The sequence below is a fragment of the Equus przewalskii genome, chromosome 13 (genome assembly GCF_037783145.1).
Source record: "Equus przewalskii isolate Varuska chromosome 13, EquPr2, whole genome shotgun sequence".
NCBI lineage: Eukaryota > Metazoa > Chordata > Mammalia > Perissodactyla > Equidae > Equus > Equus przewalskii.
The window spans coordinates 30,735,900-30,749,784 of record NC_091843.1 but is presented as its reverse complement, the minus strand read 5'-3'; the positions used below and the strand labels follow the sequence as shown (position 1 = coordinate 30,749,784).

General features: G+C 45.0%; 1 protein-coding gene and 1 long non-coding RNA gene across 6 annotated transcripts in view; one reads left to right on the top strand and one right to left on the bottom strand.

Annotated features, from left to right (window-relative positions):
• The window catches only part of SH3RF2 (SH3 domain containing ring finger 2), a 126,025-nt gene that overhangs the window by 87,589 nt on the left and 24,551 nt on the right, over window positions 1-13,885 (top strand). For all 5 annotated transcript variants that reach the window (XM_070569319.1, XM_008513869.2, XM_008513867.2 and 2 more), the window contains exons 6-7: window positions 5,758-5,849; window positions 7,146-7,316. In XM_070569319.1, coding sequence (XP_070425420.1) covers window positions 5,758-5,849; window positions 7,146-7,316 — 263 coding nt within the window. The remainder of the gene's footprint in view (window positions 1-5,757; window positions 5,850-7,145; window positions 7,317-13,885) is intronic.
• Window positions 6,014-7,992, bottom strand: LOC139075089 (uncharacterized). Its single transcript, XR_011525137.1, has 2 exons — window positions 7,931-7,992; window positions 6,014-7,441 (listed from the first exon to the last, which is right to left on the bottom strand). It is a non-coding gene; the product is annotated as an uncharacterized lncRNA (long non-coding RNA).

Here is a 13,885-nt window from a genome sequence, read left to right as displayed (position 1 = left end):
TTTTTCTGGGTTACACAAACAAGTCTCATGTATATGACCCCTTCAGCCACATTGAGATCTGGAAATGATGTGTTAACCTTGGTGTTCTACAGCAAAGGCTCTGAGCTTAGGGTCCTTGCTTTAGGGTCCTGGTATCAACCTGACCTCCCCTTTGCTGGCCACCTCCAGGAAATCATGTAATCTTTTTATCTCAGTTTCCTTGCCTGTAAAAATGGGGGTACTGACAATGAGGCCTGTGTATAGCAAGTTCGCGTTGGAATCGTAGGCTGTGAGAGTGAAATACCTCTTGGAAATCAAGGCAAGCCTCTCCTGGCAGCGCCCAGATCACCTTGAACTTCCCTCACCCCAACATGCGCCATGCTTATATAATTATGAATGTAACTGCCTTCCCCCGTATACATGGTGAGTTCCACATGGGGAAGGAGTCTTGTATGTCTTGTTTATTGCATTAACCCCAGCGCCTAGGACCAAATAAGATCCACACATTGCAATTGCTGAATGTGGCTCTTAAGTGTCTTTTAATCTACAGAGGGGAACGAGTTTTCAACTTTACAAAGTCCAATGGTCAACCCCAGATTACCGGTAGTGGTGGGTACAGAAACTATCAAATAAAACCTAATTTTCTGTCTCGAAAATGCAGCTCTTTCTCAACCCTGAGTGGACGCTCTGTAGGTTCCATGCCCTTCTTAGCTCCTGGTAATACCAAGATGCAAGAACGCAATGGGCTCCGAGGTAGTTGACACTCTGTTGAGGAAGACAGTCACCCCGTGCCCACCAAGAGACGAGAAGGTACAAGCCCTGGAGGAAATAGCTAAGTGCCACAGCATGGGTGGGGAGGGGGACAGCAAACTTACATTTTGGAAAGCTATGGATGTTTTCCTCTAGGATAGGGAAGTAGGGTTGCTTGTTCCCACCCCCATCACTTTCTTGGGTCCGGCTCTCAGTCCAAACCTTGCGGGGCTGTTGCATAAAATGATGTGCTTTTCCCCATCCCCATCCTATGCAACAGCTAATCTCTTTGCAGATAAAAATAAGTAAATTGTACACTGATTGTGTTATTTAATTCTCATAACAACTCTATAAGAGAAATTCCATTATTCCCCCCATTTTACAGATGAGGAAATGGAGGATCTCCAGAATTCAATACTCGCCCAAGAACACAAATCCTGGTAAATGCCCGAGCCACATACTAAGCTAGACTTGGTCTCCAGACTCCTGAGAGGGAGCCGCATTCTCTACACCCGTCCATGTGGCTGATGGGGAAGGCTTAGGGGCCAGCAGAGTGTTGCAACAACTTTGCGCCAGGATCCATGCCGTCCTCCTCCCTCACTTAATACCTGAAGATCTGAAAACGCCCAGAGGCCACACCTCTGTAGATCCTTCTGTTACTGATAAAGACTTCTTTTAACTGAGTCATTTCCTTCAAAAGGAGGAAAGAATATTTTTAGATCATAGCAGAAATACCTACCCCCCACCCTCAAAAACACATCGTCTCTCTGATCCTGCTCAGGTCCCGAACCCTATACCAGGCAGGACCAGTTACTGGAGGACCTCACAAGTGCCTCACAAACCCCTTATGGACAGGGACCTGAGTTCACAATTGACCCCAGGGAACCACCTGCCAGGCCCCTTCACTCAGAAAAGCTGGTCTTCGATCCCAGTGACAGGAACAGACTTGCCTCCTTAGAAGTTGGCCATCTACTCAGTTGTCTTCATTTGCTGGGCGGGGCCTTCGTTTCTGTCTTGTTCTCTCTGTCCTCCTTCCCTACTAGTTTCTGTCTTCTCTGCCTTTATCTATCTTGCCTTCTTTTCCTGCTACTCCATTCATTCATTCATTTTTGTTTTTACCTTATTTATTGAGCCTCTGCCTGACCCATAGGTTACAACTCTTGACTTCTCTCCTATTCAGGTGGCCCTCCGCCACGAGGGTCACTTGCTAGCTGCCCACTATGAAGCTGAGCCATCTCTATCCCCTTCCCTGACCAATTTCAGAGCTTGGGCTGGGTCATGCTAAGGCCATGTAGATGTTTCCTGCCAACTAGATAATGTATTCATATTTTTAACAGTTTTATTGAGCTATAGTTCAACCATTTTAAGTATACAGTTCAATGACTTGGGCAAATGTATGATGGTGTGTAATGACTACCAAAATCAAGATTTATAGCATTTCTATCACTTCTGTAGAAAATTTCTAGCACATTCTTGTTCCCCTTTGCTGTCAATCCTCTCTCCCCACCTCTGGCTCTTGGCACTCCTTAATCTGTTTTCTCTCAGTATAGTTTTGGCTTTTTTTTTTTTTAATGCCATTCAAACGGCATAATAGAATATGCAGTCTTGTGTGTTCTGCTTCTTTTACTTAGGATGATGTTAAGATTCAGCCATGTCATTCAATGTATTGCTGAGGAGTATTCCACTGTGTTTATACCACAATATGTTTATTCCTTCACCAGTTGATTGGCATCTGGGTTGTTTCCAGTCTTTGGCTAAAATGAATAAAGCTGCTATGAACATTCATCTACAAGCCCTTGTATGGGTATATGTTTTGATTTCTCTTTGATAAATAGTTGTGAGTAGGATTCCTGAGTAATGTGGTAAGTGCATATTTAACTTTAGAAAAAATGACCAACTTGTTTTCCAATATGGTGGGAATTTTAACATTCCCACCAGCAGTATATAAGAGTTCTAGTTGCTCCACTTTCTCACCAACACTTGGTATGGTCAGTCTTTTTAATTTTAGCCATTCTCATAGGTGTGTAGTAGTATCTCATGGTGGTTTTAATTTGCATTCTCCTGGTAATTGTTGATGTTGAGCATCTTTTCATTTGCTTATTGGCCACCCAATGTATCTTTTGTGGTATCTTTTGCCCATTTTTAGTTGGGTTGTTTGTCTTCTTCTAAATGGATTGTGAGAGGTTTCCAATCTTTTTTAATCTCCTTTTTCTTTTTCCTTCCTCCTTCTGTCCCTCTGGCTCTGTCTCTTTCTCCCATTGTGTTTCAGTCCCAGTTTCTGACTCTCTCCCCAACTCTCAGAGTTGTCCACTATCTCCCCCTCTCTCCTTCTTTCTCCCTTGCCTCTTTCTTCCTTCTCCCACATGTGTTCTCCCTTCTCCTCCAGGACACCTCAGACCCTGAGAATCTATCCTCCCTTCCCATTCCATATTAGAAAGATCTCCAGCACAAGCCCACTGGTTTCAATCCTGACCAGTTTCAGTGTCCAAATAATAGGACACTCCTCTCCAGATGAAGACTTAGAGAAATAAAAAGACAGAGCCTAGTATAATGGGGGGATGGCTTTGCATTCTGGCATCTTCCTCCTCCCTAAATAATTATTAGTGTTTATGGATAGAAGGGCTTTTTACTCAGACATAACATTGGAAAGTCATGGGTGTTAGGTGAAGTTCATCCTGCTTAATCAGTGGTCCAACAGTCTCCACAAACATAAGATTAGTTGTTCACATAACAAGCCTTTCCTTTGGCACATCTCCCAAGCCCAGCAGGGATTCATCTTGCCCAGTCACAGGTAAGGAGCCCAAAGCTAGTAACTTTTCATCTCCGTTTAAGGGAATTGGTTGACAATATTTAATTGCAAAGCTCAGAATATGTTATGCAATGTTAGAGAGCCTTGGATGAGTGACCATGGAATTTTTTTAAGAGCTTATTGAGATATAATTCACATACCATACAATTCACCCATTTAAGATGTACACTTCAGATATGTACAACCATTACCACCACAATCTTATAACATTTCATCACCTCAAAAAGAAACCCAGTACTCTTTAACTATCACCCCCATATCCCAACCCCTGAAACCACTCATCTACTTTCTATGTCTATAGATTTGCCTATTCAGGACATTTCATATTAATGGAATTATGTAATGCAGTCTTTTGTACCTGGCTTCCTTCACTTAGCATAATGTTTTCAAGGTTCATCCATGTTGTAGCACGTACCAGTACTTCATTCCTTTTATGGCTGAATAATATTCCATTGCATGGATATACCACATTTTGTTTATATATTAATCTGGTGAACATTTGGGTTATTTTCTCCTGTTGGCTATTATGAATAATGCTGCTGTAAATATTCATGGACAAGTTTTTCTGCAGACATAGGTTTTCATCTCTCTTGGGTGTGTACCAGGAGTGGACTTACTGGGTCATATGGTAATTCTATGTTTAATCATTTGAGGAACTGCCAGACTATTTTCCAAAGGGGCTGCACCACTTTACATTCCCACCAGCACTATATGAGAGTTTCTGTTTCTCTACATTCTTACCAACACTTGTTATTATCTGATGGGAATGGTTTTCTGATCCTATAACTGAACTGGATTCCAAAATGTCATACACACATACACAACCACACATACATTTAGACAATCATCAACACAGACACACACACACAACTATATAGTCGTGCATACCTGCACACACCTCTAAAGTTCACATCCATACACACAGAATCCCACACAGACAATTACAATCACAGCCTCATATAGACAATCACACACAGCATATGTGCAAATCAATCCATAGACCCTCACGTGTGAACGTAATCAGACATATAATAGACCAATGCCATCATATATGTACATAAAATTGTCATGGGTTCTAAACAAACATACACATTTGCACTCAGTAATGCATTCACACTTGCCCAAACGCACATACACAGACAATAGTTGTACCCACAAAAGCATAGTCCTAAAAAGGTACATGTATATAGTTAACATCACTTATGGGTAGATAACTGAAGACAGATTCAATATATTTACTCTGGATGGCATGGAGATGGTTGAGGTTTCATTAGTCCTTGGTGCCCTGGGTAGTAAGACCTTTTTATTCATTTGTTTGTTCTTTAAGCTACGACTACATATTAAGCACATAAGAAATAGAATGATGAAGAAGACATACTCCCTGCCCTCATGAAACTTAGAGTCTAGTTGGGGGGAATGATCAGAAAACGAACAAGGAAACAATCACAGTCTGAAACACACGCCAAGAAGGAAATAAGGTGAAATGTTAGGTAATAAACAAGGTCCCAAGATGGTAGGCAGTTTCCAGGATCGTTTAGTATTTTTGCTCCCTCTTTCATCCTGAAAAAGGGAAAAGGATTCAGATTTACCTTCCATAAGTCACTGGATAAACATGTGTGTGCTTGTGTGTGTTAGTATTAGCATTAATGAGAGTGTGGGCTCAGGACCTAGACTACCTGGTTTTAAATTTTATTTCATAGTAGTTGGGTGACCTTTCTTTCCCTCAGTTTCTCATCCAAAAACGGAGATAATAGTACCTGTAATAAAGATTAAATTAGCTAAAACTTCTAAAGCACTTAAAACTGCCTGGCAAGTGTTAAGTTCTCAATCAGTATTAGCTGTTGTTTCATTTTCTAAGAGTAAGTTTTCATAGAGGGAGTTGAGTGACTGGGAGATGTCTGGGGACGGGCCGGGGGGAACAGATCAACGAGCATGGCAGTGCCCTGCTGACTGTAAATTGGATGGGTCTTCATCCTCTGCCGTAACTGAGCGGTCTTTTGGAATACAGCCCTGGCATGCCACCCTGAGAGGCCATAAACCAATCCATCCCCGCCCCACTCTGCCCACAGCCACAAACCACAGAGAAGACGCACAATGGGTGGCGCTGGCTGGGCATGGTTCTTGGTTTTCAGCTGCGTCAGGCCTTTCTGTAGCAGCTCTGCTGTGGGCCTGGCTTGTGGCATTCACTGTCTGCTTGGCTGTCTTTTCTGTCTGTGTAGGTCAGCACTTATCACCCTGCACCTGCCTCCCCAGGACATTCCACAGCCATCGTCAGTCTGCCCGGCTCCCAGCAACACCTCTCAGCTAACATGTGAGTAAAAAGCTCAGCCCTCCACCCCCGGTCCTGGCACAGAGGGGTCATCTTTGCCATCCCTCTGCCATGGAGCATCCCCACTCCCAAACCATCCCATCCAGAGAGACAACATCTCCCCTTCCTTTACAACCTCCAAAGGAAATAATGACAAAAAACACAAATTAGCAAACCATATCATCCTAGCTTATTTATTTTACAAAAGTAGAAAAAGACTGGAAGATTATATACCAAAACATTGCTGGGAGATTGAGTGTTGAGAAATTTCTATTGCCTTCCTTTAGATTCAAAATATTGGATCATAAATAGATGTTGCTTTAGTAATCAGCAAAGAATAAATATAGCATTTTGGAGGGGAAAAAAACTTGCGGATGAGAACACTCCCTTAGCCCCTTTGATAAAACACTGCAGTGTCTGAGTCCTTAGAGTCTAGAACAACTTCCTGATGTCTAGCCTGAAGGCCATGTACTGGTAACCCCTGAATCTGGCAAGCCAAAGTGGGTCAGTTTTTAATGCCTTTACTCAGGCAGGAATTCTCACCTCCATAGCCGCACTAGTCCCTAGTGTCTTCACCCCCTGACTCATCCCCGGATGCTAGCTGGCTGACTCCTGTGTGGACCTCAGACTGGAAAGTCACTGCTCTAACCCAAGGTCATTTTTCCATGTTAAGCCCATTCCCCTCCATCCCCACCATGCAGCCAGTATTCCATTGTGTGCCAAAAAACTAAAATAACCCCGTCTCCCACTTCCCAGTGTCCATTTCCCTACCCACATTAAGCTAGCTTCTCAGGCTATTCCTTGGGGTCAAACACGCCTCTACTCAGAGGGGCTTCTGTGCTGACCTCCCCTTTCCATGAACCTTGTGGCTGCGACCACTTTCTTGGGTGACACTCTTAGCAGTGTGAAAGAGCATCCTGGGTATTACTTCTGGGTTTGAGACCTGGCTCTGCCACTAATTCCTGGTAGCCAACTCCTTTCTCTCCTCTCGGCCAGTTTCCCATTGTCAAAGTGCCCATGTGGCCTAAACTGGTGATGTGCAGCTGTGCAGCATCCATGGAGGAGGGGGAGATGGAGAGGGCAAGGATCTGGGCTCCTCCACTGCTGCTTCAACCAGGTTCTACCACTTTTGTCTGCCTTACATATTGACGTTTCAGTTTTTTAAGGTCTTTCAACTTTTTTAATCAGCCACTCAGCTGATGGGCTCTGAGGTGCTGCCTCCCCTCGCCCTCTGCTGGCTCCATGCCCTCCACCAGCACGCTCACCCTCTTCCTTCACCAGTTCCCTGTGTCTCCCCAGGTTTGTAGCCCTGCACTCCTACTCAGCCCACGGACCTGATGAGCTGGATCTGCAGAAGGGAGAGGGCATCAGGGTCCTGGGGAAGTACCAGGACGGCTGGCTCAGGGGCGTCTCCTTGGTCACTGGACGAGTCGGCATCTTCCCCAACAACTATGTCATCCCCATTTTCAGGTGCGTCCTCTCCAATCTCTGGCATCAGGAGGTCAGGGGCCCTCTGTGGGCTGAACTGCTGAAGAACTCATGCTCTTTCAGAGTATGGGCCGAGAAACAGCTTTTGTCCTAACACTCTCCTAACACTTAAAAAAAAAAAAATAGCAAAAAGGTTATATTTCTTACAGCTCTTCACATTTTACAAGCACTTTTGCACCTTTTAACTCCCTGGCTATGCCCAAGAATCCTGTAAGGTAGATATTATTTTCAGATGAGGAAACCGATATGCAGAGTTAAGCAACTTGCTCAAGAACTAGATTTCAGGTTTTCTACTGTACAAACCCCCAAAATCCCACTTCACATCCTGCACCCTGATACGCCATCTAGTGGCGTAATGGGGAAATGTCATGATCAGATGTCCTCCCAGAGCGCATCGGGGAAACTTCCCAGGATGCTGGGCCATTAGACAGGGTTTCCATGAACTCAGACCACTCCCCAGGTCAAATGTTAGTTTCCCTGTAGGTCTTTATCCCTAACAGCTTTTCCCAAATTTTTTCATCCTGTGGCATACTTATCAATTTCACCTGCCCACTGTTTGTCTAGCCACCTCATACCATGACCACAAATGCACAGACCTTAAAACTATCCTTGGCTCCTCCTACTCCCCCCAACCCCCCACATCAGCCCAGCCAAAGCCACAGGGCAGTGAGACCATCAGCACACATCAAATGCTGTCTTTATGACATGCCAGAGAGTCATAACTCCAAGGAAAGTGATAATCCCATTGTACACTATGAGGTTCAGACCTGGAGTCATATGTCCAGTTTGGGGGGCCTTCATGTAGGCAGGGCAGTGTGTCCGGAGGGGAGCGGCAAGGATGGTGAGACAGAAAACTACATCATGGGAGAAACTGATAAAGAAACTAGGGCTGTTACATGAATAAGGAGAACAGAGTAGTGGTTTACCAGAGGGGAAGAGAGTAGAGGGTGGGCGAAAGGAGTAAAGGGGCACATATGTATGATGATGGACAAAAACTAGACTAGTGGTGGTAAGCAAGATGCAGTCTATACAGAAACTGATACATAATCATGTACACCTGAAATTACGCAATGTTATAAACCAATATGACCTCAATAAAATAATTTTTAAACAAAGAAACTAGGGTTGTTGAAGCTGTAGAACAGGGTCAGAGGGACCGTAACAGACTGTGTAGGCCAGGAAGTAGACTTGTCTGATGAGGGGCAGCGAACCAGAGGACGCACCTTAGAAGGTTCTGCTTCAATGAAAGGCTGCACTTTCTAACACACAGATTTTTCCTATCAGGCTGGCTGGTGAGGTGGTGGACCCCTTTCTAGAAAGAACACAGGCAAAGTCTGGGTTCCCATAACCCAGGTGTGCAGAAAAAGATTTCTTCCCATGGCAGAAAGTTAGAGTAGAAGATCATAGCTATTCCCTTCAATGGAAGGTTCTTGGCACTTGTTAGAAAGTTGCAAAGTCTCCTAAGGCAATCTAAGAGCGTCTGTAACTGATGTTTAATTCATTTGTTTGACAAATATCTATTGAGCACTAACTATGTGTCAGATGCCTTTCTAGATACCGGAAAAACACCAGTGAACAAAATCACAAAACCCTGCCCACAGGAACTTACATTCTAGTGGGACAGAAAGACAGTACCCAAGATATATAAGTAATATACATGATGTGTTAATGATAAGGGCTAAGAAAAAAAATAAATCAGGAAAGGGGGATAGAATTTGTGTGGAAGTGATTAAAATCTTAATAAATTGGTCAGGGATGGGCTTACTGAGCAGTAAGAAGGAGGAATGAAGGAAGTGAAGAGGCTGAGCCATGTGGATCTCTGAGGGAAATGTATTCCAGGCCACAGGAATAGCAAGTACAAAGACCCTGAGGTAGGAGTAGGTCTGACATGAAAGCCAATAGGACTGGATTAGAGCAAGTGAGGGGGAGGCGAGTAGGAGATGAGGTCAGAATGGTAACAGGGGCCAGATCTTATAGAAGTTTCTAGGTCATAATGAGGAATTTGGCTTTAACCCTGTTGCAGGGTTTTGAGCAGAAGGATGACATGATCTAACTTATGTTTTAACCAGAATCCCTCTAGTTGCTGAGTTGAGAATAAACTGTAGAGAGGAAAATGTGGAAGTAGAGAAACTAGTTAAAAGGATATGGTAATAATCCAGGGGGGAGACGATGGTGAATTGAATCAGGTGTTAGCCATGGGGGCAGGGAGAAGTGGTTACACTCTGGATATACTCTGAACGTAGAAAGCATAGAATTTTCTGACAGATCAAATATGGGATGTGAAAGAACAGAGGATTCAAGACAAGTCCAAGTTTTTTGCCCTGAGCAACTGGAACATGGAGTCGCTTTTTACTGAGATGGAGATGAAAACCAAAGAGGAACAGGTTTTGACGTGTGAGGAAAGCAAAAGCTTAGTTTGCAGCAGATTAAGTCTCAGATGTCTATTAGGAATCCTAGTAAAGATGTTGGTAAATGGTTTGAGTATGAGAGTTTAGCATTTAAAAAAGAGGTCCAGGCTTGAGATGGTACTTACAGCCCTAAGACTGATGAGATCATCAGGGTAGGATCAATTGTATTGGAGAGAATGACTGAGCCAGCAGCTAAAATCTTAAAAGGAATGAGGGGAGAGATCTAGAAGGGAAATGATGACTGCACCAAGTGGGGTGGTGGGTGGTAGAGTATGATAACGTGAGTCAAAGCTGGCAAGTATTGAGGGGGGTCTGGGAGAATGGTGTAGAAGTGACAATGAAGAGCCAGGAGACCTAGCCTGACTTATCAACAGTTTCTTCATGGGATCTAACATGAATTCTCCAGGGCCCATGCCTATACTAGGGCATTCGTTTACACATCAGGCCTTAGCCCAAAGTCCTGGTTATGCCATGAAAGAACCATTAGAATAAGAGTGACCATATAATTTATCATCCAAACTAGGATGTTTTTGAAATAAAAGAGGGACATTCTTAGTACACCAGGAGCACATGTGTAAGTTGAGACTCTCCTAGGAAAATCAGGACATATAGTCATCCTAACTAGAATGCATGTAGCATTCCATTCTAATGTATTTCAAGGCTCCAGCTTCCCTTTCTCTCCTTCTTGGCTTTTCTCCCAGGTAGATCTGTTGTGTTCTTGGGCAAGTCATGGTCATGAGCATCTAGACTTACCCACGCCAAGATGGCTGCATGTCAGACAATGGATAGAGTTTCAGCACCATAGATTGCCACTGAGTCCATCCCCCATCCCCAGCTCACAGAAATCAGAACATATGTGTATACTGAGGTGCTGCTTGTGCTGCTAGGTGTTTTTGCTTCTAGGGAACCAGCAGTTCCAAGAAGAACAAGTCCCTGTCAGAGTATATTCTCCTGAGGGCTATTAGGTGACAGTGGATCAATGTTTTCCCTTGATGGCCTCCCTGGTGCAGAGAAGTTTCTGTCTTCACTAATCTTGATGTGGATGACATATGCCCAATTTATCTCTCTGGGGGCAGCTCACCCTTGTTCTTAACCACCATTTCCACAGTGGGGTGTTTAGCTCCTCCCACTTCTCAGGGCTGAATGATGCCGTCTTTTGTCTGCTGAGTTTCTACTACTTTTAGCGAGTTATGCATTAGAACTGGGTGGGCTGACCCACATCAGCAAGGCTCTTTGGTCAGTGTGTGGGTGAGGTCTGCCTCCCACCATCTTTGTTTTCTGGCTGCGCTGATGGCTGTGCTCTGCCACCAGCCCGCTTGGTGTTCAGTGCAGCCTTTCATAAAACAGCCAGGGCTCAAATGTGTGTCCTGCCCGCAGAGCATTTGAACCTCTTCTCTTATTAGCATCATCCCCAGTCAAAGTTTTGGGACTAAATCTCTGCCACCGTGACCTATGTCCCCTGATTCCGGAGGCATCCACTGGCTCAGGTTGTACAGAACATTTGTCACCTTTTTCTCTACAGCCCTTCTTACTGGCACCAACATCCCTTTGGGTTTCCTCCTTCATGCGTAGTCTTGGTGGGAGGCAGAAGCTTTCTCCCTTTTCAGAGGCTGAAGAAACCAGCTCCTCTTAATAGCTAAGGGACAGGCTTGGCCAGTCTGATGCTCCCTCTTGGGACCTGGAAACTTGAACAAGGGAGGAAAGAATGCGAGCAAAGTTGAAAACCACTCATGGCAAGAACACACGTAGCAGCCTCTGATCTGACTCTTCCCGCCTCAGGTTCCTGCTGCCGAGCTCTGCAGCCTCCCTTCGTCCTGTTTCCAAGCCCTTTCCTCCCCTCCTGTCCCCCCAATAAATTCCCTTCTGCCAGGATATTTCTCTTTCTTGCAACCTACACAAGACAGACATATATGCCCTCCTGGTGCCTTACGGATGGAGAAAAGTGACTCATGGGCCACCACTCACTTTCCTTTAACTTTCTACACAGAACGATGGGAAGATTGGCAAGGTCCAAGCTTTCGCCTCACCAGGCAGCTACTGCCAGTGGGGAGCACAGTAGAGCTGCTGATGGTAATGCCCCAGTCAGATATTGGGCAAGCTCTTAAAGGCTCATACCACAGATAGAAAAGGGGACACAGGGACCTGCACACTCACAGCAGCACAGTGGAGCACATCAGAGGCAACATGCACTCCTCCCACTTAAACTGAGAGTGTCTTTCAGTCCCTCCATCTAGAAAACAAGGGTCATAATGTCTGCGGGTCTGGGGTGTCATGGGGATTAATGAATATATCTAAGTAAAGTGCTTTGATGTTAGGAGAAAGTGCCAGGTAAGTGCTAAGCTTTTTGCCAAAAGACATAGAGGAACTCAGTGTTGGATGGGGGACTTGGGATTTAGGAGTTTCTGGAATCCAGCCTAGGGCTGGGCTCGGAAAAATGAGGTCACACCTTGATCTGTAAACAGTTGTTCAAAGAAGGGGCTAGTGGAATAAGGCTGGCTTGGGCCTAGTTAACTATCTTCTGTCCTTGCTGCTTCTCCTGCTTCTGGAAACAATTTGGAACCTGTCTTTCTTGTTGTCAGTCCATTTTGCAGCATCCAACACCTAGAGGCGTCTGTTCAAAAGACAGGCAGATGCGGACTCTGCATGGAAGTCAGTGCTGGGGATTTCTCTCCACTGCCCAGCCCTCATCTCGAGAATACAGGCTGAGCTCTTACTGGCGGACAGCCACTCCCCTCCACTGACTGCATCACCAGGGGTGAGAGGCGGGTTGACAGCTATGGATAGAAGCCCCCTTGCTGCAAGCATCAGTTCCTAGTGCATTTGGCTGCATATGCTTCTTGGGCGGAGTGAGCCACATTAAATGATGCCTTACCCATCTTTGTACAACACTGGCTGGCTCGTTATTAAACCACATATCACTTTTTTAAGCAAAAGGAGGAGAGAAAAGGAGAAATAGGGGGAAAGTACCTAAATAGAAACCTGGAGGCATCGACAAGAAGGAAACCACCAGGGAGGGCATCTCTGTGCCCGGGCCTTGGTTGAGCTGTTTATTCCCAGGGAATTAGCAGAGGTTACTTAATCAACAGAGCAACAAGGTGATTGAGAGTCTGCTCAATACGGGCTGTAATGTTGGGGTCAGATTGGGGCAAGAAGGGCATGTAAAATGACTGCCATCCTCATGGGATTCAGGCAGTTGTAGGCTATAAACGATGGACAAGGGATTGCTGTTTTACAAAACTTTAATACTGTTCTTAAACACCAGAGCCCAGGGATGAAGAATTAGGGTCTTATGGAGGTGTGTGTAGGGTCTACCAGCTGTTTTAGTTCATTTATTTCAAGCAAGATGCAGGGTGTTCCCTGCTACCAAATGATGAATGCTCTAACTAGCCAGAAGGTAGTGTACCTCAGTGGTAAGAGCACAGGTGGTGTAGCTCAGTGGTAGAGCAGGTAGAGCCTGGACCCTGGTTCAAATCTCAGGTCTAGTAGTTGTTTGGACGAGTAACTGTAAATCTCTTTTTTTATAATCTATAAAATAGTAGCACTAATAGTACTTACCTCAGAAGGCTGTTGTGAAGAATCCATAAGATAATGTAGGCTAAGCCCTTGGCCAAGGCCCGGCATACAATAAGTGCTCAATATGTGTTAGCCAAAATGACTAGCATCAGTGCCAAAAGCATCCTGGCAGCCATTCAACAAACAATCATTAATAAACAATACAGGCAGAACACAGAGGATATAAAATAAGTCATAAAATCTCTGCTTTCAAAGAGCTTAGAGTCTAGAGGGAAAGTCGCTAAGCAAACAGGAAATCGCCACTGCAAAGCGAGATGGCAAGATCTTGTGCTCTGAACTCAAGGGCTGAAGAGAGGTCGGGTGAGGAGTGATCAGAGCAGGAGTGAAAGATGACAAAATTCAAGGCTTCTAGCTCCCCCAGGGCCTCAGTGTGGGACCCCCCCCCAGCCCCACCCCTACCCTCAGCGCACTCACCGGTTATCGTGGTGTGGGAGGAGGTGAGGCCTCCTCAGGCAATCCTGTGTGGTTGGTGGAGAGTGTATATATGGGCAGGAACAGGGTGAGGAGCAGCCACATTTGGTGTTGTATGGTTGGGAGCTGATAGTTTTTTAAAATAAGACTCTTGACCGA